Source organism: Vitis riparia, chromosome 7 (assembly GCF_004353265.1).
Source record: "Vitis riparia cultivar Riparia Gloire de Montpellier isolate 1030 chromosome 7, EGFV_Vit.rip_1.0, whole genome shotgun sequence".
Classification (NCBI taxonomy): Eukaryota; Viridiplantae; Streptophyta; class Magnoliopsida; order Vitales; family Vitaceae; genus Vitis; species Vitis riparia.
Genome location: NC_048437.1, coordinates 29,192,323 through 29,216,748, shown reverse-complemented (window position 1 = coordinate 29,216,748; position 24,426 = coordinate 29,192,323). Strand labels below are relative to the sequence as shown.

Here is a 24,426-nt window from a genome sequence, read left to right as displayed (position 1 = left end):
TTTTGTTTTTTTATTTTAAAAATAAAATATAAAGTTAGACTACCAGACATTTATTCCTTAATCGAGAAGCCATTACCGAAAACCTCCCAGAAAGAGAATCACAGCACTAAGTATTTTCTTTTCTTCCAAACAAGGGTAAAGTGATTTCGCCTGAAAGGTCCAGAAAGTCCAGAAAGTCCAGATTCATCCACGTTGGACTGGGCTCTTTCTCCCACGTGTCAACTTGCTTACACGGGCGCGATGAATCAAGAACCTTCCCACCTCTTCTCGCCATAATCCCCAGAACCGCTTATTTTACATTCTCCAAACCCCCAACTTTCTCACTCAAATTTTCTCACACTTTCTCGCCAAGGTATTCTGATTCATTCTCTTGATTTCAGTGATTTGAGTGTGGTGGATTGTGATTGTTTCAATCTGCGAAGATGTGGCAACGGACGTTTCCGAAATCTGACGTGGAGGCCGGAGCGCGGCCACTATATCCGATGATGCTGGAGAATCCACAACTCCGGTGGGCGTTTATTCGGAAGATATACTCTATCGTGGCTGTACAGTTGCTTCTCACAATCGCCGTCGCCGCCGTCGTAGTTACTGTACATCCGATCGCTTACTTCTTTGTCTCCACCGGGGCCGGACTGGCTCTCTACATTGTTCTTATCTTCGTTCCTTTTATCGGTATGTTTTGTACCATTTGCTTTTGTTTTTCCTGTTTTCTTTTGTTTTGGACTCGTGGTTTGACTTTTTGGTTTTTTGGATTTTGAATTATTGCAGTGTTGTGTCCATTGTATTACTATCACCAGCGGCATCCGGTGAACTATCTTCTTCTTGGAGTTTTTACGGTTTCTCTCGCTTTTGTTGTTGGATTGACATGTGCATTTACGAGTGGTAAGAACTCTTAAATTTTGATGTTTGTTAAACTGATTGAACTGATGGAACCCTAGTTCTTATTTTTCTTTATTTTGTTTGAATGAAAGAAATCATAGTTTGTGGTGAGAGGATCTCAGTTTTGATTTTTGATCTTAAGTTAATGGGTCCTAATGTTATTTTGTATATGAATCTTGAAACAAACCATTCGTTTTAACTGTTTATACAAATGCTTTTGGTGTTCATCATTAAAGACCTCTGTTGTTAATGAGATTAATTCCACAAAACAGAGTATTGAATGTGGTGAAGCAAAGACATCCTTGTTTTGCCCGTGGCACCAACAGAAAATGTTTAAGTTAAATTTGCGATCAGAGAATAATGCTGTGTTTATACACATGAGAAGGGCAATCCTCTTTTTTTTTTCTTTTTCTTTTTTTTTCTTGATTTGTAAATTTTTTGTCCCCATCAAGGACTTGAATCTGGAACCACCCACGAACCCTCCCCAACCCTATGCTGTGTTTATACACATGAGAAGGGTAATCCTCTATTTTATTTTTATTTTTTTCTTGATTTGTAAATTTTTTGTCCCCATCAGGACTTGAATCTGGAACCACCCACAAACCCTCCCCAACCCTTTACCACTTGAGCCAGGCCTCAAAGGCTACATGTGAAGGGTAATTCTTTGCAACTTCATTCTTAAAATTGAAGTTTCAAACAAGATTTCCCATGTGTAGGTCTTTTTGTTGGTTTGTGCAACGTTTTCTTTCTTCAAAAAATCGAAATGTTTTATCCATGCTTACTGTAAACAGTAAGCTTTTATAATCGGGAAATGAAAGATAATTGAGTGCCAAAATTCCAGGCTAAGGCTCTTTGGAAGCGAAATTGCATAAACCTACTAGTTATAAACTTTTAGGAGGGAATTGCATAAACAAATCCATTAGTTATAAACTATTGGACTTTTAGGTACTTGTAGAAGGGGTATGGTTTGATAACGCCTAACTGCTAATATTTTTGGTTCCTTGGTCTTGGATTTCATCTTGGTTTTGGTATTGGATGCTGACTTCTGGAGGCAGTAAAGTAGGTAAGTTTGCTGCAAGTTCTTGTGACATTTCTAATTGTCACACCTTTGGCTTTCTTACTTATTTTACAGCAGCCGATTAAATAGATATCCGGGTTATGTGAATTAAGGGTTAGGATTTGGGAGGAGTAAATGGTAGATTGTTGTCTTCACCTTATTGAGATTAAGAACTGGACACATGGATTATGCGGATTAAGGGCTAGGGTTTATGAGGGGTGAGAACTAGGTTGTCGTCTTCAAAACTTTTTTAATGCCCAAGTCTATGGAAAATCTTGCTAATGTGAATGTGATTTGTTGAATGTGATTCGTTGTACGATTTTATACCACAATATGAGTCATCATTATTTTAAGCTTGATTCACGTTGTTTCCACATGGACAGACTTGTAATTGAAGTTTGAAATTCTATCAGCGAAAGAATTTAATGATTAGTCAGATGACCTCTTAAACTCTATTTGTTTCCATTGGCAACAGGCAAGGTTATTCTGGAATCTGTCATTCTAACAACTGTTGTAGTTGTAAGTCTCACTCTCTACACATTCTGGGCGGCAAAGAGAGGCTATGATTTCAATTTCCTGGGTCCCTTCTTGTTTGGTGCCATTCTTGTGCTTATGGTCTTTGCTTTGATTCAGGTACATTGTTCTCTCTTTGCCCATTTTCTTTTTGTGCAAACCCTCGAAAAAACTCAAAATTTATGTCCAATGGTTAGATGGGTATACTGAATATGCCAATGTCATCCTTATTTCTCGTCTTGCAGATACTTTTTCCCCTGGGTAGACTCTCAGTGATGATATATGGTTTGTTGGCATCACTCATATTTTGTGGCTACATTATATATGACACGGACAACCTGATCAAACGTTACTCCTATGACGAATACATCTGGGCTGCAGTCTCTCTGTACCTAGACGTCATCAACCTCTTCCTTGCCCTGCTAACTGTTTTCAGAGCTGCTGACACTTAAGAGGACTTATTTCCCCATCTCTGTTTTCTTTTCTGCCTCTTTGGGATGACAAGAAATTGATGTGAAGCATGTAATGTCACAATTTTCTGTTGGCTTTTGTAATTTTTCTCGCCACTAAATATAATGAATTTTCCTACTCAGTAATGCCTCTCCCCTTTTTTTGTATCTGGTAACAGTAAATAGAAGTTTGGACTAAATTCATTTAACTATCATTAGTGTAAACTTTCATCAAATACTTCTCTCATTTCTTATTTTTACTCACCTCAATTTATGGTGGTTAAATATATTTAGTTCAAATTTAAGGAAAGGTGGTGTGAAAATCTAGGCAATCTCAAAATCCTATTGCTTTATAATTAGATTTTTTTCACAGATCATTGGAGTGTATGCTGTGTGATTCTGTTTTGAGTTATTTCAGGCAATCACAACCATTCTAGAAAAAGGTAGAAAAATGTAGATAAGAATCTGAACTGACCCCAGAATATGATTCTGGGAATCAGAGTATTGATTCTGGGCCCCAGGAATTGATCCCTTGCCTACGGGTCATTAAGCTTTTGAGTGTTGTACTCTTTCAATGGGATTAGAATCTAATGCAATGACTGATACTTGTGCCAGAAGCCAAGCCACATGGTGGTTTAGAATCATTCAAAATCATTTCTCTTTCACATTCAAGCCTAAAATTAACCTCTACTACTGATCTACTTCTAAGTTTCTAGTCCTTTTTTACACAGAGAACAAGGAAAGCTACTGCCATGTTGAGTTCCTCTTAAGCTTAATTCTTAACTATCATCATCTATTGCCACTGCCTGCTGCAACCAACGCTTGTTGCAGAGTAGTAGCTCATTTTTGTTCTCGGTATCTATTCCTTCTCTCAGCTACAATGGTGAGGAGCCTCTCAACGCCCTGAGTCCAGATATCGTATTCCCTCTGGTTCCTGCACTCGAACTCCACAACTCCACGCGGTGTTGTTTTCAACCCAAAGTAGTGGCGCTGCTCTCCACCTTCCAGCAAATGCCTCCCTGGCCATGCCGGCATATCCTTCACCACCTCCAGGACTACAACTGCAAATCATGGAAAGAGTATATTTTCTCATCCTGTTGCCTGCCTTTAACTAATTAAGAATGTGATTGGAACTTACTCTTTTTCTTCTTGGTGATGGTCCCAGCTACGTGTCTGCTTTTCATCTTCAGCATCACCTGAAGGAAACCGATTGGATACTGTAAAAATCAAAACAGGAATGGACCCAACATTTCTTCTTTGTCACAATCATGATATTTATACATTCAATCATAAAACCCACCTGGCCTGTTCTGTGAATGTAAACAAAGACCATTTTCCAGTGAAGATCACCTGCACCATTGAAAAACTAGTAATGAATCTGTGAATCTGTACATTTGTGAGTAGCATTTGACAGAATTTACAAAATTGAAAGACTAATTACCGTTGCGAGTTCTCTTGAGAAGCTCAGAGCCCCTGGCAAGCAGCTCTTGACTACAGACACCAATGAAATTCTCTCTGGGAAAGGTCTCACTGCTGTTCTTACCATTAGGCTGAGTGTTATTAGCATTACCACTAACACCATTTCCGATCCCTCTCTCCACTGGTATAACTGCTGCCACATTCCACACCTCTTTCAATGCTCTCGCTTTCAGGGTCGCCGCCCCTCGCAGAGCTGCAATACATCAAAAAATATGCCATTCATCTTTTGCTTAACACATTAAACTACCAATTAACTTGAAAGTTCAGACTTTATATCGGATTTTGATCATCTCATTTGAAAACTAATTGATGTCCGATAAAGATAAGCCAAACAACGTCGCACCCTGCAGACCTATTCTATAAGAGTCATGGCAAGCATTGTTGCACCGCAATGGGTTCAATAATGTATATGAAGAAAGAAAAATGCGCTTTTGTGGAGTACCTGTGGCAGCTGCAGCAGTGAGAGTGAGGATATCATCATGAGAATGGACATTAACTGCAGAGCTAACAACTGAAGCAAGGTGGTGGCGCTCAGCTCCCATTGCTTCTGCAGCCTCCACACACTGTGCTGCCACCAACGTTGCAGCTGAGGCAACAGCCATGTCTGTTTTTGTCATATGTTCATCTTTCCTTGACCCAGATGAAGCCGCTGTGGCTGCAGCCATGGCTGCTATAGCAGCAGCCACACCAGCAACCGAAACAGCCGCATGGAGCTGGGCATTTTGAGCTCTGCTCTCCTCTTTCTTCTTCTCCCTCCTGTCCTTCAACCACCTCCCAACTGTCCTAGCTCCACCCCCAGGGGTGTTTCCGCCGCTGCCGGGACCACTCCGGCCGCCAAAGAACTGGGTTTGGAGGGTGTTGTTTGCACTGAAGAACTGCATGCATAATAGTGAATACGAGATGCAAAGTGACGAAGAATCCAAAATGAACTGAAATCCTAAGAGAAGCAAAAAAATGTTTTCAACAAAAAAACGTCTCATCACTTTAAAACTATTCAAAATAATTCAAGCATTTTGAAAAACGAATATATATATAACAAAAACCACAGTAAGACAAAGGTGTGTTTGGACTCCTATAAAAATTGATACTATTTTAGGTTTTTGGGTCCAGTTGTTAGACAAATTCATCTCTGGAACAATGCCCACATGACAGATAAATAGTAAAGTCTTGAAACATCAAGGACATTCACAAAATTCAAACACGAGCAGCGCTATAGTAGAGATGGCTTCAATGTATAATCAGTGAGGAGACAGCGGTTGTCATCCACCCCCTCTGCCCAACCTATCACTGATATGGCTTGTGTTTGGAGTAAAAGGGAGGGAAGAGCTAGAGAACAAGGGCTCTGCCACACACACTGCAACTTCTTTCATTTGCCCAAAACAGACAAAACCGCTTTGGGAAACCTGATATGACCTTTCCCTAAATTAATCTCCTCTTACGCACCACCCTCCTCTCAATTCACCAGTAGAAAAACAACCCAATAGCCTGTATTTTCAAATCACAAAAATTGTTTAGGGGTTTCTCCTAATGTACTATATGACCATAGAAAAGCATTTTTCCTGGGAGTAATGCTGTAATGGTACATGTTATGACCAATCTTGTATATATATATTGTAATATTTTTAATTAAGGATATTTATTTAAGGGGTTTTTCCCATATCAAAAATATAAAATATTTTCCTTTCCAATGTGATCCCAGTTGGGTACCATCACCAACCTATTGTCACTGAAAACAATTATATCAACACGAGATAAGACGTCAGTGACGAGTCCCACACGTACATTTATCAGTACTTTGCTTATGAAAAATTGATGATTAAGTAACTTGTGAGGTTGGTTTTCCTTTTCCTCCTTTATCATCTTTTGAAGTCATGGAGCCAAAATCCACTAAAGTTTTTCGTCTGCTCAGCCAAGGAACCCTTTTCAAACCTAGAATCTCAGCCACACTACAGCTAAGCCTAATACCCATAAGTCATGGACCTCAGAATCCAAAGAGACACCCCTAGCTATGTAGCCCACCTCAAAGAAGAAAAGAGAAAACAAAAAAAAAAGTAAAAGATGATAAAGTTATTGTTTTATTGGAAGAATAATGATAAAAGCAATCCCAAGTCAGTGGGCTCTGGGTATTTTCTGTAGGAGTGAAAGCTCTGCTGTCCTTGGCTCTCACTCAGCTTTGAAGCCAAGACCCCCATGTGATATCAGTGTCCCAGGAAGCAGAAAATAAACTAGAAATCAACCTAGGGATCAAAAGAAAGATGCATGACCTTAACGACGTCGTCGAACTCATCCGAAGGAGAAACTGGCGGGCTGTCTGTTTCTTCTGTAAGAGACCCTCCACAGCTCTGCCCACCGTTCAATGGTCCACTACTGTGTGATAACCTCCCAGGCGTAATTGCGTTCACTTCCTGAGCAAAAATAACAAGCAGATAAATGAGAAAACTGATCAATTCAAAGCTAAAAACATCGGCAATATGTATACTAAATTACTAACTGATTGCGACATTATGCGTTCGAGGACGAGCTGAGAAGTGGCAGAGGAAGCAAAAGAGAAGGGGTTCCCGGCAATGGTGACCGGCTCCTCGGACTCTCCGGCGAGGTCTTCGTGGACGGGAATGGTGGCGGAGCTGGCAGCCTTGGAATGAAAAGAAGGATGAGGAAAAGAAAGAGGAAAAGGAGGAGGAGGGAGAGCTTTGGAGACTTGAAGAGCCGAGGCGCTCCACGACCGAGACAGGAACTCCATCGGCTCCGGTGGGGTCTCCGGCAGCCGCCCTCCGATACCGATTCCGTGGTCCATTTCCATGCAGCTATAAAAAAAAAACCAGAGAAAGAGAGAGTGAGACAGTAGTAGCTCGGCTTTGGTTTTTGAAACAGTAGTGGGGTTGGGTTATTATAGGCCTTTTTTCCTTGGTCAAAAATGGGCCAAACCACCCTTGTGGGGGGCCCATTCAAAATCCCCAAGCCCGATGCATGGGCCCACGGGCCCACATGTGGGCGCACCCTCCACATCTGTCCACCTCCTGTTCTGTTTGGTTTATGGCACAACCCCTGAGGAGGCGTGCCCTAGAGACGTCATCATGCTCCTTTTTTTATCTCAGCTTCTCTCCTTTTTGTTTTTTCAGGGAGAGCTGTTCTTCAAGTATGTGTAAAAGCAAGGAGAGAGAGGAGAAGATCAGCAGCTTTCTCTTTTTAAAGTCGTTTGTTTCTTACTACATCACTGCTGGCCCAAAGGGCAAGCCTTTATTCCCTTTGCCTCTTTTGCTCATTGATCAATCCACATTTCAAATGTGCTTTTCCATTTCCTCCTCATTTTTCAAAATTGGCTGAAAGGAGACTGAAAACTCAGCTGGGCAAACCCCAAGCAAATACCCTTTCTTTTCATATGTCCCTGAAAACAATTCCAAAAAATGTTGTCTAATCATTCTTCATAGGGGGGACTAATATCATAATTATCATTTATCTTTGTGCATTTAGATGGGTCTATGTGAAGATAGGAATTTGTGACTTGCGGGGGACAAAAGTGAGTTCATGGCTACAGGGAATTTGAATAAGGAGTGGTGATGGTCTGGTGGGTGGGATGGGGGATGATAAAGATAGCGAAGTGGGAACTGAATTGTCTGTGGAAATGTTTTGTTCTACACCAACATTCTGTTTGTGCTTCTGACCCAACACCTCCCTACTGTTTTGTCTTTCTATACTTTCATTTAGCACTACTCTGGAATCTGGAATCTGCATGGTCACAGTCCAGTTTCAGGGTCACAGGCGTTTCTTGGGGTGGGCTCCGTTCATTTGCTTCTGGGTCTTTAACAAATATGCCTGCAAGGAAGTGTAATATCATCAGCAGAGGATTAAGGACATTCGTCTAGGGTTTTGTTTGTAATCCTAAGTCTCTGTATATGTAAATAAACTAAAGCCTTGAGCCCATCCTCACCCTCCAGCTAAAACAAAGGACATGGTTGGCGTTTGAAATTATTTACAATGACTCACGTAAAACCCCAAACACGGGGCAAGAATCAATGTCTCAGCAAGGAACATCCATTTGATTTTCCTTGAATTTTAATGTGGCAGAGTTTCCTGGTGTATTAGACTTATTGTTCTTCCACATGGTGATGACACAAGGACAGTTTAGTGTAATGTGCCTAGGAGTAAAGCATTGCTTCGGGATGCGGAGTTATCATAGCCCAGCTGGGAACCATAGCTTTGGGGGCCTTCTAATCCTTTTGCAGCCACAAGGCTGGCTAATCGTACACGGCAGGCTCCAAGACTCCTGGTTTTGGAAGGCACACGAGTCGAACCGCTATGTTGAATATGCAGCCAACATTACACTATGTAGGTACCTGTGCAGGTGAGGTATGGTCGGTCCTAGAAACGGCAGCAGCGGCATGAACACTAAACAAACAGACGTGCTACCTAGGGATCACTGGGCAGCTACTTCGCTCTATACGGATCAGTGGGGCAGAGCCAATTCTTCTTGGAGGTGGCTTGGTTTTGCCTGGGTGACCGATCCTGCCATAATGTACTCATACCTATAGCATTAGCAACCGAAGTTGAGCAAACATTCGATGGTCTTCATGCATCAATAGTCAGGAGGAAAGAAACAGCAGTGTAAGAAAAGGATTCAAGTTAAATTCCAGTCAAAAAAGAATCAAGTGATTTGGTACAGAATGGATACAGAGGATTTACCAAATACAGTGATTTACAGAACTGAAGACCAAGGAGCTTTTTATCTCTTTGACTGCAATCCACTGCCACCATAATATTGCTTAGTAGTTTCACGTGAGAATTCCGCAAATGTCATTTCATCCTTCAACCGTGATGCAAGTGGAGGAACTATTCTATGAATTTCTCGAGTTAGTTTACCGGGTTCCTCCCCAGCACAGTGAATTCCATCACGCTGGCCACTTACCACAGAGTGGTCCATGGGATAATCTGAGATAGAGAAAGTTTTGCTCCATGCTGGCTGCAAGAAGACAACAAATGTTTCTCTGCTCAAGTTTTCTAGCTTTCCTGGTCTGCACACTGAGTGGAGGGTGGAGCGAAGTTTCCCTTTTGATAGGATATCAGCTGATTCCCCCACCTGAACAATGAAACTATCAGGAGAAGCCCTCACCATGAGGACATTATTCTTATTAGGATCAAATATTTGCAAATATGTGTGTCCACTAGGGGATGGACATTCTTGCTCACAATATTTGCAAAAATGATCTTCCATTTTTGTTGATTGTGCATGACAAGGCAAAATAAATAACGGAGCTGTCAGGACAGTGAAAATACCATAGTCATAATGCCACTTCTGCCATAGGTTGGAAGGATCGCAACAATAACTACCTGCATCTCCAGTTTTACCCAAGTTGGGAAATTCTGCCGCAGTTTGCTCATTCCTTATGGGGCGTTCCTGGTCCCTTTTGTGGTTAGCCTTTTGTTTGCTAAACCCCTTTCTCCTCCCCATCTCTTTTATTATGAGGCTGTCTAACGTTGAATGATAGTGTATAAGACGCCCCTTTGCTGAGCATGATTCCAACAAACTCTGCTCAAGCTCTTCACCACCAATGGCCCTATCACATATCCGTGCAAGATGGAGCCCCAGCTCCATCATGCAAAATCCTAGATCTTTGAAAGTACTCCCAAGATTCTTAAATTCTTCATTCTGGATTTTGCTCAAACCATAAACATCATTACAATCTTGTTCTTCACTTCCACTGTCATTTACTTTATGACTTGGTCCACTTTGAGTGGATTTTGAACCTTGTTCATATTTGAGTTGCATAGCAAAGGAGGAGACACTTCTATCCAAATTCTTCAAAGGAACGTCACTCCCCAAGCTGTGCTCCTGGAAAATCCATCAATAATAAAATTAACATTGGTAGATTCTTGCCAAAAATAAAAATTTCTAACCAAACAAACTTTGGTCCCAAAACGAGGCAAATATGTTGAGTGAAGTATGTGTATGCTGTGTGCTTGGTAGTGGTTTTAACATCATAATCATCTAGGTCAAAGTTTCTAAACAAATGTTGCTATTGGCATTCGATAATCAACCAGAAGAACTCTTGAAGACAAGATTAGCTGAGTCGCAATCCTAAAACAAATTTGATTTTGAATAAGTGTATGTTCAGCATGTCAAAAGGGATTTAATACAAAAGCAAACCCATCACCAGAAAACAGAAAAAAAACCCAATGTAGACGTAAATTCACAGAATTCAAGACCTTCAATGGGGCTCTATATCACAGGCTCTAAACACAACCCCACAAAACATGGTGATCAGATGATGGAAATAGGATAGAGGACGGGTTGACAAAGCTCGGATTCAGGGTAATTAAGAGTTCAAGCTTAAACAAAGGAACTACTTTTTCAGTTTATCATCCATTTCCATTGCACATCAGCAATTACTTAAAGTATTTGGAACCTGGAAACATTGAAAAATTACATGAATTTTGGAAATTCCATATAAAATCAATGGAGGGGATGAAAATGAGAGAACACGATCAACACAGAAATGAAGAAAACCCATTGATATAATTAGATGTCTGTCCCAAAATACAAACAAACAAACACACACGAATACGAAAAAAAGCCAACACAGTGTTTTCACGTAAGACGAGAAACGGAGAACACAGAAACCCCATAGGCCTCGGTTTTGCCGCTTGACAAGACTACGCGAGAAAACCAAGGCTAGGGTTTGGGACGATTGACAAAAGAAGACGAAGAAAACGCATATTCTACACAGCAACGGAGAAAACACAATCATGCTTTGTTCTGCGGTGGAGAGAAAATGAGAGAACCCTCAGGCTAAATCAGAGAACCCCCAACCAAAACTGCACCCTTCTCAGCGGAAGGAATCGATACCCCAAAAAAGAAACTACTTTCCACCCAATTTCTGAATTGGAAAATGATTAGCGCAATTTCAATTGGGTTACCTTGAGAATGCGATTACGATCTTGGGGGTTGAGAAGCGCAAGCTTGCGGGCTAAGGGAAGAAGGCTCCGTCGGAGAGTGGAGGCATTGGGGACGCCGGTGACTGCAAGGAGACCGGGGCCGGAGGGTCCTAGGGCTCCCATTATTGAAGTAGAGATGGATTCAAGCCTTGACAGCTCTGCTGCTGATAGTGATAATGAAACCCCACTTGAAGAAGAAGAAGACAGGAGGATTAGATCAGAGTACTGAACCTCGTACGCCTCCACAATTCCACCTTCTTCCATGTCGAACCCAAGCCAAAATGCTGGCAATCCATCAAAGCCGGTGGACACTACAAAATTTGGAGCACTTGGAACGACGTCGTTTTACCTATCCCTTTTGAACCATTGGGATGCTTTTATTTTCAAATTTTTTTATAGTTTTCAAACTTCATCTTCTTCTATTATTAACTAAATTTTATATTTGCAAATCACATTTTAAAAATTATTAAATACACAAATAATTATAATATTCCTAAAATTTTTAATTATTATGACATATCAATTTATATATATATATATATATATATATATATATATATATATATCAATACTTGAATTTTACGGGCACTAAACTTCCTCTTAAGTTTTAAGAACGGTTCCAATGTCTGCAGAACAGATTAATAAATACTTACAAGCTCATGGACTGACTCCAAAAACTTCCATTTTCCTCATTTTTCCCAACACTTTCGGGTTCAAACAGAGTTGTCAATAAGGTGATATTACAATCCATATTACAAGTCTCTAAGCAGCCTTCAAGTGAGAAGACACGGTTAACAGATAGTGAGATCCTATCTTTGAAGTTGGATATGTCAATAGGTAGAGGCATTGTACAAGTGGGAACATAATTAGATTGGTATTAGTATCTCTGCTAGGCTGCAGTCTCCTTGAAGCTCTTTGTCAACCATATAGCAGTTTCCCTGGGAGAAACTTTCTCTGGTCCGAATGGCTTCAGCAGCACCCCAAGTTCGTCGAACCTTTCTTGTTGCAAGAGCCTTGCACTGAACTCGAGCAACCCCTCTAATGCCTCAGCGCGCTGCTGGTATGATGAGGTGTCAAACCTGCGCTGTCGTGAATCTGAAGATGAGCGGCTAGAAACACCAGTAGTTGGGTTGTGCTCTGAGCATTCACTTCCATTTCGAGGAACTCCATGGTCTGCATCAGTGAAATTCTGCCTGACAAAGGCTTTGTCCAAAATCTGTACTGTACACTTGTCCTTTGTGATTGAACAGTCACCGCTATCTGGTGAGTTAGAAGAGCATTGAGCAGATGTTGATGAAGTTTTACGGATAGGGAAAAGAGGGTCATCACAGGAGGCTAGAGGAAATTCTGCAATCCTATCAATTCTTGGGGCATTAACAGAGATATCTGGAGACTCCACGCTGCGGAGGAGGCGAACATTGGGTCTGTAAGGGGTTTCTAAGGTAGCAGCTCTTGTTGGAAATGGAAGTGATGCTCTTCGAGTTGACCAGGAAGACTTGCTCACTGGAGTATGTGACACTGGAAACTGCAGATATAAAGATACAATATAGTATATATCAACCCACAAAAAGATCATACAAAAGTTTTCAGAAACAGCTAATGGGCAAGTCTTGCATCATAAGCATGGATGCTTATGCATGATATCGGAACCCTCTACAAATGCAGGGCACCATCAATGTTAGGGTCCTAACTCTAGGTGCTAGGGATGAGGTTATAGAGAAGATTTTATTTCTGAGAAGAAAATGGGGAGCTTGACATCTCATTTCTATCAATTCCCCTGTGTAAGCTAAGACAAGCAGAAATTCAATTATATATTCTGAGCTATAAAACTTACTGAATCACGATTTGAGCAATTTGTGATATCTTTGATGTTGCTGTCTGTCTCCTAGGAGTAGAAGAAGTTTTTGATGGTGTTGACCTAGGGGTTTTGGTAGCACTTGAGAACTTTGTGACCACTGATTTATCAATACCAATGTCTTCATGAGTGCTGCCAACAGATAATTCAGCAAACTTCCGATTTAAATGACTGGAGAATTCCTGCATCTTTTGACTAGAACAAGGAGAGTCTTGCTCAGTTCCAGATATACTAGGATTCAAGGTCCTGTCATTGCTGAATGATCTCCGCTTCTCTCTGTCAGAGAACATAGGAACAGCTTCTGGCTCCAGGAATCTAGTTTTCTTGATGTAGTTGGAATCAGACCATTGGAAAGGGAAAGTGTTTCGTCTAGGGCTATTGGATTTCAGATGGATCTTAAGGATGTAAGGTTGAAGGTGTGAGTGAGTGAGCAACTCTGCAGCCTGGAAAAATAAAGCTACACTTCAGAATGGTGGAGACATCCAAAGAAACAAAGATTAGAATAAATTGTAAATACTATCAACAGACTATGGCACCCATACCTTTCAAATTAACAATCACACACATGTCTGACATCACATGACAAGGATGGGGTACAAGGAGATGGGTATGGGTCTGGGTGTGGACATGTGTCCAATCTTCAAAGTTGAGCCCACATTTTTCAAATGTAAACCTTATAAGATTAGAACAATGATAGTTCTCTAAAAAACAAGCCCAACACTAAGTTCATATAAATGGCTGTAACTAGTAAGTCCCTGTGTTAAGGTAGAATATTACATGTGGATTTGTCATGCTTCTACTGTACCTTTGTAATCTAATAGAAATTTTCATGTAACTACTAGGGATAATGAAAAAACCATATGTATAGCTAGCTTATATTTGCAAAAGATATATTTTCATTTTTCTTATACACCCAAATCCAAATTCACATATTCCAACTGGATGTCAAATATCCAACATTTAGACATGCACACTTTGATTTCTGCTCCCTAGTCCATGCAACATAGTCAAGAAGCATAGAAGCATTACTCTAATGTACATGAACAACAGAAAGACATGCATCAACTATCAGAGAGAACAACCCCAAAGAATATATGGTCAATAGTATATTACAATTTTTAAATTATGGACAATCGCTGTGAAAGTAAGTTTTGATCAATCTTTTAGGAAGGCAAGTTTTTCCAAAATGGATCATGTATTAGACTTCAATATCATAATTATGGAGCGATATTATACCCCAGAGATCACTTTGAGGAATCATCAGATGGTGAGTACTAAGAACTATGGATGCAAGTACTAAGTACTATGGATGTAAGTACATTGGTAAACCATTCACTTATTTCAAGATAATATTGTATGCACATTAATGAAAATAAAGTAAAAAAATAAAATAAAAAGCCATATAAACCAAAATATTACATACACTTGGTCTAAGTTCAGGATTTTTCCGCAGCATGCTTTTTACAAGTCCCCGACTGCAGGAGGAAGGAAAAGAAGGGAGGAAAATAGATCAGGAAAACCATTTTAGTAGTGAAAGCCATATATATAGTGTTAGTGTGTGTGTGAGAAATGCAGGTTGTGTTAAAAGATCGCTAATATGCAGAGTATAATGTGCATGAAGTAGGGAAAAAACTCACAATGCACCAGAATACATGGTTGGAAGTGGAGCCACTATAGACTTGTTTATTTTGTTTATCAGAGCTTGCATATCCTGCTCAAAAAAGAACAAAAAACATATTACAGTAAGTTTTTTTGCCAATGTACTAGGAGCACAAACTAGCAAATATTTCATTACTGAACCAAAAAATTGTCAAGACACGTACTGAAGATGGGCAGAGATGTGGGCAGGGAACAAATCATGAATGCTACATATCAAAACTCAAAAAAATGGAATCGCAATTTAAAACAATTATAAATTGTTAGTGTTAACTTAATTGGAATCTATTTATTATTATATATAGGGTCACTTTTTAGAATTCCAAGGAAAAACCATTTATCTGATGGTGATTCTTTTTTTGTGACTCTTTTTGGTAATAGATCCATTACCAATAGCAGAATTGTTCCTTTCAGATGTCGTGTAAACATTTCCAGTTGCATTATTTTGGACCTTAAGATAAAGTTAACCCCGGTGTAAACTAGCTAATTGGCATTAGAAAATAGAAAAGTTTATCACCGACAATCAATGACATGAGCAGTGTATAAAAAATAAATAAAATAAAAAACCAAGAATGTGATCTGCAACAATGATAATATTAGCACTAACGCACACAGAAATGAGTGCTTTCCAAACAGGAGCACAAGATGTGGTATGATAAACTACTTATACATCCTCCTAGATAAAGCATTTTAATTAGGTAATGGTTATAGAGTTTCTGAATGCCAGTCAACACTCAATCTAATAATTCTACAAACCACAACAAGAAACTTACAAAGGCTTTAAATGCAGGCTTGTGAGCAGTCATTTCATATATACAGCACCCTGGATAAGGCATATGTTAGATGTTTATTAAATAGTCAACAAAGGAATAAACACATATCAAGGCTAGATGATCCTTGAAGCTCAAAGTGATATACTTTACCTAGAGACCAGATATCTGACTTGGAACCATATGGTATATCAGCAAGAAGCTCAGGGCACATATAACTGGGAGTCCCCACAACCTGCAATAGGAGCAGAAACACATGGTAATTAGATTCAGCAGGTGTGTAAGTATGAAATTAAAAGTCATTCTATAAGCCCATGCTACTCACAGAGGAAGCAAGATCATCAGAAGTCAACATCTTAGCAAGACCAAAATCAACTGAATCCAAAATATAATATAAACCAGTCCATACATCTAAAATATAGAACAGAAGCAAGCATGAGTGACTGACAAGTTAACATAAGGCCTAACAGAAACAATAGAGAAGAGGGAGGAAGGATTCATTACCTAGACGTATGTCTTGGTCCTTTGTCAAAAATATATTCGAACAACTGAAGCAATTGGAGAACACCATTAGAGCAAAATAGTTTTTGATATTCACACAGATAAGAGATTAACTGATACCTCTACCAGTTGCATCAAGAGATTCCACTGACCTTGACATCACGATGAAAGAATATGGTTTGCATGCAAATATCAAGTGCCATCCAGGAGTTGAACTAGCCACTTGCAAAGTTTCTGCACATAGGTCAAATTCAAGTATCAGACAGAAATGACACGAAGTACCATAGAGCAAGGTTTTAAAATAGGAAGGTTAAAACAATAAATCAGCAGTGGAATGAACTCCACTGCCAGAGTAACAACCTCTTCTGGAAAATGAACACCATTGGCTCTTTTTATAGCTTCTGCCCTGTATGAACAATGAAGAGGCAATATACAAAGTTCACACATGTAGCAAAGAAATCATTATGCCAAACAGATGGTCTAAAATTTGTCAAATAACTGAACTAAACATGAAGCATAAACTTACATGTCTCCTCCCTCACAGTACCCTATAACAATGCATACATAGCAAACCCTGAAAGTGAAGACAAAAATTATCAATGCAGAATCTGATAATAATAGGTTATTTCAATTTCTTAGAATACATGGGTTTCATAATGGTGCAAAGATGGTAGGCTCAACATAGCATAGTTGGAATGTGATAAACTAATTCCTAATTGCAGAGTAGCACCATAAAAATTATCTCTGTTCATAAAACTTTGTTTTTAATTAAAAAATTAAAATTAAAAAAAAATATAAAAAAACTTATCATTCTGGAACACTCTGCCACATTTGTTACTGGTGATATCCCATTGCAGATCACTAGAGTACAAGCCCTTCATCGCAACCTAGTTTATTCCAGATGTATAGAATTCAAATCTTGGAGTATTAATGACTTATCAGTTTCTATTTCTGAACCAAACTCAGACTTGTGAACCTCCAATTGCGGCTTTGGAACTTGTACCATCTCAACACTACAACACAACTCATTCATAACTCAGTCATGTCATCCATGACCCAGCTGTACCAACCATGACTTGGCTATACCAGTCAATCTGTTGCTGCAATTGGAAAATCTTGTATGAAGTTCCAAAGTGTCACAGAAATAATCATTGGGATACAACTTCACCAAGTCTTATCAGACTAACCAATAATGTGACCCTTGCTCTGGGCCTGTAAGTCTACAAACTAACTTGGCCGCATACTCCATGACCCATATATAAAAGCCAATAGTTCAAGGATCTAATCCTGAAGCCCACACTTGGGATTCTCCATTTGGAACTCAGAAAAATAGAAAAATCAAGAAGGTTGCTTCAAAAGCAGCAAAACAATGGAGATCAGACCAATTTTTTTGTGAATATTTATCAATTCAAAGAGGCAACCATTAATATAAAAACATAGAAACAAGCCACAGAGATATGGTAGTACATAGGAAGAATGGGCAAACATCATCTAGAACTCAAGGACCAAGTTGACTAAGCATCAAAGGCATATGGTATGCAATTCTCTCACAGTTTCAGAATAAGAAAACTATAACCAACATGTAGGGAAGAATGGCAAGAGAACAAATATCAATGACAGCACCATTGTTGGTGCAATTGCCAGAAAAAGGTAATTCTTAGCTAAATGCACCAACTAAAGGAGTTAAAATAACAAAAAGGTGAAAAAGGACCAACTATAGAATGGAAAACAACAGGTCCTAACAAAAATTATTTCAAAGAGATTATTTGTCCGACCTTCTCTACCCAAGAATCTTTGTATTCAACGATAATGGATTTCGTACTTTAGAAATCAGCTCCATCTGCCAAAACAGGAACAAATACAGCATCTTAGAAATATAAAGTTTATAAATCATAAAGTAATGAATTTGCATCAGTTCCTATCAAGATGACATCTATTTCAAATCCATATTCGGTACTTGAACATTAGGGGCAATGTATGAGTTTTACCTATCTGAAATGATATAGACTATAGGGAATCATAACCAGGTCTGGACATTGACAAAACTTAATGTCACTTTTTTTATACCCACACCGAACCAACAAAGCAGTCAACATTATGTTCTCAGATTGGCAAAAGGTCAAATTGTTCAAATGGTCTTTTCCTTTCTCTTTGGTATGCATGGGTTTTTTTTTTCTAAAGCAATCCTTCACCTTTTTTTTTTTGATTGGAAAATCCTTCACCTTTTAAGCATGCTCCCAAACAAAAGAATCTCTTTTGTTTGTAATGTGTGGGGGTGGAAACAAAAATTGTATAGTGGGTGGGAGCCTCGCTCCCTTATAGGTTCTTAGTGGCCAGCCTCCAGTTAAGGGTTCGGTGGGTTTTTTTGTTCCTTTTTGTCTTTTTGTTGAGAGGCCCCTCGTCGTTCGTATACTCCCTGTATGCAATGCGGCGTTTTGCCTTTTGCTGATATATGTGTTTTACTTATCCGAAAAAAAAAAAAAAAACTGGAAAGAAAAATAACTCAATAGTTTTGTTTGCTTAAGTTTAGAGAAGGCAGGACAAAACAAATAAAAGTACTGACCTCCAGATGGGCAGATCTTCGGGTCCTATCAGTCTGGCGAGCAAGGCGGATTTTCTTCAGGACATACCTTGAGAGTATAACAGAAAATATAATTACAATCACCATATAATACACATCTACAGTAATCATGATGTTCAAATGTTTTAACATCTCAATCAAATATGAAAAACTACAGAGAGAGAAACCAAAAAAACTATAATGTGCATTCTCACTTCTTTTTTTCATGTTTATGTCTCACAAGAAGGGCAGAACCGAAGGAACCTTTCCCAATCTGCTCTAGTATCTCATACTGATCCATAGCTTGTGCTCACTCCTCCCACCTGATGTCCTCCAAAAAGTTTTAGTCCTAGCAAGTATTCACACAACAAAATTAACAAAAAGTTCCAATTCTATCAAGTAGCCAAGAAAACGAAGATAAAATAGAAGGGACAGTGTTTGGAGGTTGAGTGTGTGGGACATACAAGAAGAACAAATATATTACAGCAAGAATCAATATTGAAATAATAAACACATATCCACCATTAGATACCATTTCTATCAGGCACACAAAACAGTAAACTTCAAACAAGTCAAGCCCAAACCCCACATCATGGGTCACATGCTCAAAAGGGAACAGTTAAAGTTGGAATTCATGGGAGTTGCCTCAAAATGAGAAAAGGCGTAAAGGCGTAACATGAGGAGCTAAAAGACTTACTATGACCATAAAGTAAGCATCCTCAGCTTAACCAAGCTTCGCTTACTTCCCTGCAGACACGGGCATGGGGTACAAGATGTCTGACAAGAGATCCGAACAATCAATATACCCTACAAAATCGTAGGAGACCTAATTCCAGAACACTACCACTTCCAAAAATCAATGCACTTAGACAGTTAGGACCTCAACAAGAATCATATTTGTTTTCCTATTTCCCACTCAATCGTTATCCTCCACGGCACTGTCCTACAGCTATGCAGGTTTTGTCAGCCTCAGCAAGTCCAAATCCCTAACTTGAGGTAGGCAATTAGATGAAGACATATACCCACGAAACAAATCTTTCATAATCAATACAGAAAGAAAATGCTCAATTATTTCAATGATCTCTTAGAAGTAAACAACCAAGAAAAACACAGCTTCACGATCAAAGAGTTAATATCACATCTCATAAGTGCAGCATTCTAACCTAAAACCCACAATTGAAGTCGGATAACATTCTAAATAGGCAAGTCTTTCGCCCCCTTCAAACAGATATAGTATAGTTTTCCCCAGGAACTCTCAAGAAACATATCAGAATTGGGGCTTAGTTCTAATTTGGCGGCTATGGGACGCCTTCATAGTACATTATCAAGATGTATTTTCAAATGCCCGGTGAAAGGAAAAAAGAAACATAATGGGGTATTGGACATTCAAACAACACCTATCTTGAAGCAGCCCTCCGTTTGGTTGCCAAGAAAAGGAAGGAAATGAAAGCTCAAATCTCACATTTTCTACTGTTTACTTCCCAGAAATAGAAAAACCGAACTTTACTCAGCCAAATAACCAACAACACAATCGAACCGACTATTCCGCTTTTCAACATAAAGTTCCCGCTGCCCACTTACTTCTTTCACCCGACACTTTCCCAGCCACCAAACAGAAACCCCCAAAAAGGCCCAAAACAGAAATTCTTACAAAAACCCAATGCAAGAAGAAGCAAAGCAAGAAACAGTAGACAGAACATTACCGACAAATGGAGTAAAAGGCAAATCAGAACAAACCCACATAAAAAAAGAGCCAAAAAAATTCAGAAATCTTCTTGGGAAAATCCAGAGAAGAAGCAAAAGAAAGAGCAGCCACCCAAAAATTGAAAAAAGAAAAAATTACCTAAAGAAGTGGAGGAAGAAGAAGAAGTAGATCTCTAGCTCAGTGGTTGAAAGAAAACAACAAAGGAGGAAAAACAATAATATTACAGGAAAATCTGTACTATTTAATTAATATATTTTTATAGATCCTTTGTTTTTTTATAGAGAAAGGGAGCGGCAAAAGAAGAAAGAAGTAGGTGAAAGTGAGAGTGAAAAAATTCAAAGTTCAAATAGAGAGAGAGAGAGAGAGAGAGAGGCGTGGTGGGTCAAATGGATCTACTAATTCTTTGTTTCTTTCTGCTTTTGTGGATTCTGAAAAGTACTTCATGCATTTGGGTAAAACACACTTCATGGGTTTTCAAATTTTTTTGAATTGTTTCTCATTCTTTTTTCCCCTAGGAGCACTCTTTTCAGGATCTTTTTGATTTTTTTAAAAGTATTTTTAATCTTTTTATCATCAAAATTTTGATATCATGATAAAAAAATTTCAATTATAAAAAATATTTAAAATATTTAAAATCACTATCAAACGGACTTTTAATTTAATAAATAATATTTTAAATATAATATATTTTTAAAAAATTTAAATATCAGGAATTATATCATGTAGTTGATTAATTAAAAAGAAAAAAGAAAAAACATTTATAATCTTGTACGAGAGTGAGATTATCAACCTTTATCATTTTATAACCATTTTGAGTAATTGCATTAAAGTCATACCAATTCCACTAGAAAATAAGACATCAAATTTAATGTTTTATATATATAAGGGAAAATAAATTAATCTTAGAAAAATAACAACATTGAAGAATATTAATTTTTTTTTCTTTTTATTTATCCTAAAAATTATTATTATTTATTTATTTTTATTTGTCTAAAAGGTGTTAGGTTTGGACATTAAACTACAAAATTTCTCTATGAATTAATTTCATAAGAAAGTGATGAAAACTACTTCCTAACACATAGAGCACGCCCACACTAAAGGAATTACCCCCATGAGGTGCAAAGTCACAACCAATTAATTTTAATATCATAATTTTTTTAAAAAAAAATCAAGATGCTTAAACCATAATTCATTTCCCCAAAAAATAATATGATGTGAACTTTGATCAATAATTTTAATTTTTTTTCTTTGTCATTATCTCATAAATATAATAACAGGGATCTATAAAGAACAAACAAATTAAAGGGTGATTTGACTCAAAAGTTCATTAAAAATCCAATTTTAAAAATCTAACTCTTCACCCGTTTTTTGCCTCATTTTAACAAAAATACCCTCAATTTTATTTTATTTTTTTGTAAAAATTACTTTTTTTTTAACATACATGTAAATACTTAAAATGTTGAATGACATTTGTGTCAAAACTGGGTTATCCTTCAAATAAAAATATATAAAAAAAAAAAAAAAAACTAAATTCATAGGGATTATTTCATCAATTTTAATCAATTAATTCAAAGTTATCACCCATTTTTTACCTCATTTTGATAAAAAAAAAATACCCTCAATTTTTTCTTGTAAAAATAACTATTTTTTCTTAACATACATGTAAATATTTAAAATGTTGAATGACATTTATGTCAAAATTAGCTTATTCTTAGAATAAAAATATAAAATGAACTAAATTCACAAATATAGAGATTATTTCATCATTTTTAATTAATTAATTCAAAGTTAAAGCCCTCTCTTGCAATAAAAGTAAAATGAAAAGAACAAAAATAATAAAAGAAATTAAAATAAAATATAAATTCAAATTCAATAATTTTTTTTTTCCTATTTCTTCAAATTTAATGTGAATTATTCCTTTCTTCAATTTTCATTATGATACCAACTTGAGCTAATCCTTGTTAATAATTTTTATTTAGTTGCATTCACGGTGGATAGTTAGTGGCTTGTCCACTAAATTAGTGGATTGAACCCTAACTTTTCTTCTCTAATTATTGTTTGGTACGATAATAATTTGAGTGGAAAAGCATATTTTGTTGTGTTTGGAGTGATTGAAAGCATGAAGTTTTTAGGTTAATTGTTGATATGATTCACTAAGTATGAAATTTTATTTTGATATACTTAATTTATCGCGTCATATTAATGTAATTATGATTTCATGTACACAATTCATTTAATTATCATGCTCTATTAACATGTTAACGTCATGACAAAATGCGATTGGCTTATTCTATAATCATAGGTTTTAAAATTCATTTTTAAAATAAGATCCTTATTTTACTATATTTCCATTTGATATGAATGGCCTTCTTTGTAAATCGAAAGTGTCGAGGGTAATAGGAATGGGCCTTCTTTGTCGATTGAAAGCATACTAGAAATTAAATTTTTATTCTTTATTTATGGATCGATTAAAAGTTATTCAAATGATAATGTGTAAAGGTAACTAAAACAATATTAATTTGATTAAGAAAAACACCTAAAAATGTAATAAATTAAATAGTATGAGAAAGATAAATGTGAACTTTTTTTATAGTGATTCGACAACTCACCTACGTTCACTTTCCTTAATCTCTTAAATAAGGGTTTCATTAATTAGGGTTTCAACCCATGCTTTCATTTTTTACAATTGAATTCATTGACTCCAATAGGCATTAGTCCCTTCAAGTTCCCAACTAACTTGAAGTTTATATCACTCAAGGAAAAAAAAAGAATATGGAGATTTTGATGCTCTTAATTCTAGTACAAACGTTGCCCAATACAAAAAAGACTATGACGAATTTTTAAGGGTACACTAAAGAATTTGCAATTTTTTATTCAATGCACTTAAATGAATAGTTTAAAAAGAGAGAAAATAGGTGAAAAACTATTAAATAGAAACATTATTTTCTCAATAAATGCAATGAAACTCTTCAATTTATAGAAATACAACTCAACAACTAAAATAACACAAAAAGGTCTTAACCATTCAAGTTTTAGTTCAATCAGTTGACTAGTTGTTGGTGTATTTAATACACTATAAGTGACCGTTGACATTTTTAAGGCTCAATCAAACCTCAACAAGACCTTGACTAGTCGAACACCAACTATTGGAAGAAAGAAAATTTTTTTGAGCTTGATTAGTTCTCAACCAAGAGAACCCAATTAATTGAATTGATTCTCTAATCGATTCAATTGGTTTAAGACATCTTCTACTAGTTGTACCAAAAATTGTCAAAAATGTCTTTATTTGAGGTTTTAATCTTCCAATAGCTTAGCCATTTCTTTTAAAAACCTTTATAAAATGTTTTTGAAAGAATTAAGTTTGAGGTTTTGAAATAAAACACATATTCATCCCCTTTAACGATCAAAAGTAATTAGTAGTGCATAAAAAAAAAATTAAAAAAAAAAATGACCTAAAAGGTGTCTAAGCACGAGGCTTGAGTGCAATAAGTGTTTGAGTGCTCCTAAAAGGTGTTTGAGCATTACTTCACAATTTTCTTTTTTAAAATTTGATTTTCTTGTTCAGTGAACCTACATGTTCATCGTATATCTTATTTACATCATTATACTTGGAAAAACTCAACTATACTTTCACAAAACTTCCCGAAAATGAATTTAGGATGATTTCAAGTCTTTAAAATTACTCAAGTGCACACGCCTATGGATGACAACTAGAGGGTTAGCACAATTCCTCTCCCTCACAACCTCCTCTTATTTATATAAATTATTTCTCATTCTTATTCTAATAAAAATTAAATAAACGTGCATATATGCTATTTTTAAAATTTTAATTTTTAATTATATTAAAAATAAATATATCTTATAAATAAATAAATATTTTAATTTTTTATAAGTTATTTTGTTGAAAATAATTTTATTATTATTATTATATATTTAACAATAAAAAAATAAAATAATTTAAATTTAACCCTATCTTATTTCAATTATACATATGATCAGGTTGGACAAACTTGTCTCATGTTAAAGAAAAAAAACCTAAAAAAGTCTACCCTTTTGTTTGAATTCTAAGTCC

The 24,426-nt window shown here is 37.0% G+C and overlaps 4 protein-coding genes across 7 annotated transcripts; 1 reads left to right on the top strand and 3 right to left on the bottom strand.

Moving 5' to 3' along the window:
• Positions 1-91: 91 nt before the first annotated feature.
• LOC117918290 (protein LIFEGUARD 2-like) lies at positions 92-3,134 on the top strand. Its single transcript, XM_034834813.1, has 4 exons — positions 92-672; positions 769-882; positions 2,412-2,569; positions 2,695-3,134. Exons 1-4 carry the CDS (start codon positions 423-425, stop codon positions 2,899-2,901), a joined length of 729 nt encoding a protein of 242 aa, XP_034690704.1. The 5' UTR covers positions 92-422; the 3' UTR covers positions 2,902-3,134.
• Positions 3,135-3,486: 352 nt separating this feature from the next.
• On the bottom strand, positions 3,487-8,905 carry LOC117918288 (VAN3-binding protein-like). The gene is made up of 8 exons (XM_034834808.1): positions 8,712-8,905; positions 6,869-7,181; positions 6,642-6,782; positions 4,820-5,252; positions 4,340-4,570; positions 4,199-4,248; positions 4,037-4,094; positions 3,487-3,959 (listed from the first exon to the last, which is right to left on the bottom strand). The coding sequence occupies exons 1-8, from the start codon at positions 8,756-8,758 to the stop codon at positions 3,739-3,741; spliced, it is 1,494 nt and encodes a 497-aa protein (XP_034690699.1). The 5' UTR covers positions 8,759-8,905; the 3' UTR covers positions 3,487-3,738.
• Positions 7,121-11,609, bottom strand: LOC117918289. 4 transcript variants are annotated; one of them, XM_034834812.1, is made up of 3 exons: positions 11,290-11,609; positions 9,058-10,204; positions 7,121-7,181 (listed from the first exon to the last, which is right to left on the bottom strand). In XM_034834812.1, the coding sequence occupies exons 1-2, from the start codon at positions 11,569-11,571 to the stop codon at positions 9,098-9,100; spliced, it is 1,389 nt and encodes a 462-aa protein (XP_034690703.1). In that variant the 5' UTR covers positions 11,572-11,609; the 3' UTR covers positions 7,121-7,181; positions 9,058-9,097. The 4 variants fall into 4 exon arrangements, with proteins under 4 accessions (XP_034690703.1, XP_034690700.1, XP_034690701.1 ...); XM_034834809.1 differs by lacking the exon at positions 7,121-7,181 and adding an exon at positions 8,396-8,941; XM_034834810.1 differs by lacking the exon at positions 7,121-7,181 and adding an exon at positions 8,396-8,900.
• A 358-nt stretch (positions 11,610-11,967) lies between these two features.
• Positions 11,968-20,535, bottom strand: LOC117919160 (serine/threonine-protein kinase Nek2). The gene is given in 18 exon segments (XM_034836266.1): positions 11,968-12,832; positions 13,142-13,164; positions 13,167-13,605; positions 14,586-14,637; positions 14,800-14,873; positions 15,592-15,641; positions 15,742-15,823; positions 15,914-15,963; positions 16,093-16,136; positions 16,253-16,323; positions 16,450-16,495; positions 16,616-16,663; positions 16,960-16,964; positions 17,865-17,899; positions 17,902-17,929; positions 18,653-18,719; positions 18,865-18,998; positions 20,493-20,535. Coding segments are annotated over 17 exon segments (1,836 nt in total). The 5' UTR covers positions 18,951-18,998; positions 20,493-20,535; the 3' UTR covers positions 11,968-12,196.
• Positions 20,536-24,426: the final 3,891 nt, after the last annotated feature.

Bases quoted from the DNA above. Each gene is read 5' to 3' on its own strand.
- LOC117918289 (XM_034834812.1), bottom strand. From the start codon at position 11,571: ATGGAAGAAGGTGGAATTGTGGAGGCGTACGAGGTTCAGTACTCTGAT. The intron at 10,205-11,289 runs GTAACCCAATTG...TGGATTTTCCAG, and splicing joins ATCGTAATCGCATTCTCAAG to GAGCACAGCTTGGGGAGTGA.
- LOC117918290 (XM_034834813.1), top strand. From the start codon at position 423: ATGTGGCAACGGACGTTTCCGAAATCTGACGTGGAGGCCGGAGCGCGG. The intron at 883-2,411 runs GTAAGAACTCTT...CATTGGCAACAG, and splicing joins GACATGTGCATTTACGAGTG to GCAAGGTTATTCTGGAATCT. The intron at 2,570-2,694 runs GTACATTGTTCT...CTCGTCTTGCAG, and splicing joins TGGTCTTTGCTTTGATTCAG to ATACTTTTTCCCCTGGGTAG.
- LOC117918288 (XM_034834808.1), bottom strand. From the start codon at position 8,758: ATGCCGCTGCTGCCGTTTCTAGGACCGACCATACCTCACCTGCACAG. The intron at 5,253-6,641 runs GTCATGCATCTT...TTATGCATGCAG, and splicing joins AGTTCGACGACGTCGTTAAG to TTCTTCAGTGCAAACAACAC. The intron at 4,249-4,339 runs GTAATTAGTCTT...TCAATGGTGCAG, and splicing joins TCTCAAGAGAACTCGCAACG to GTGATCTTCACTGGAAAATG.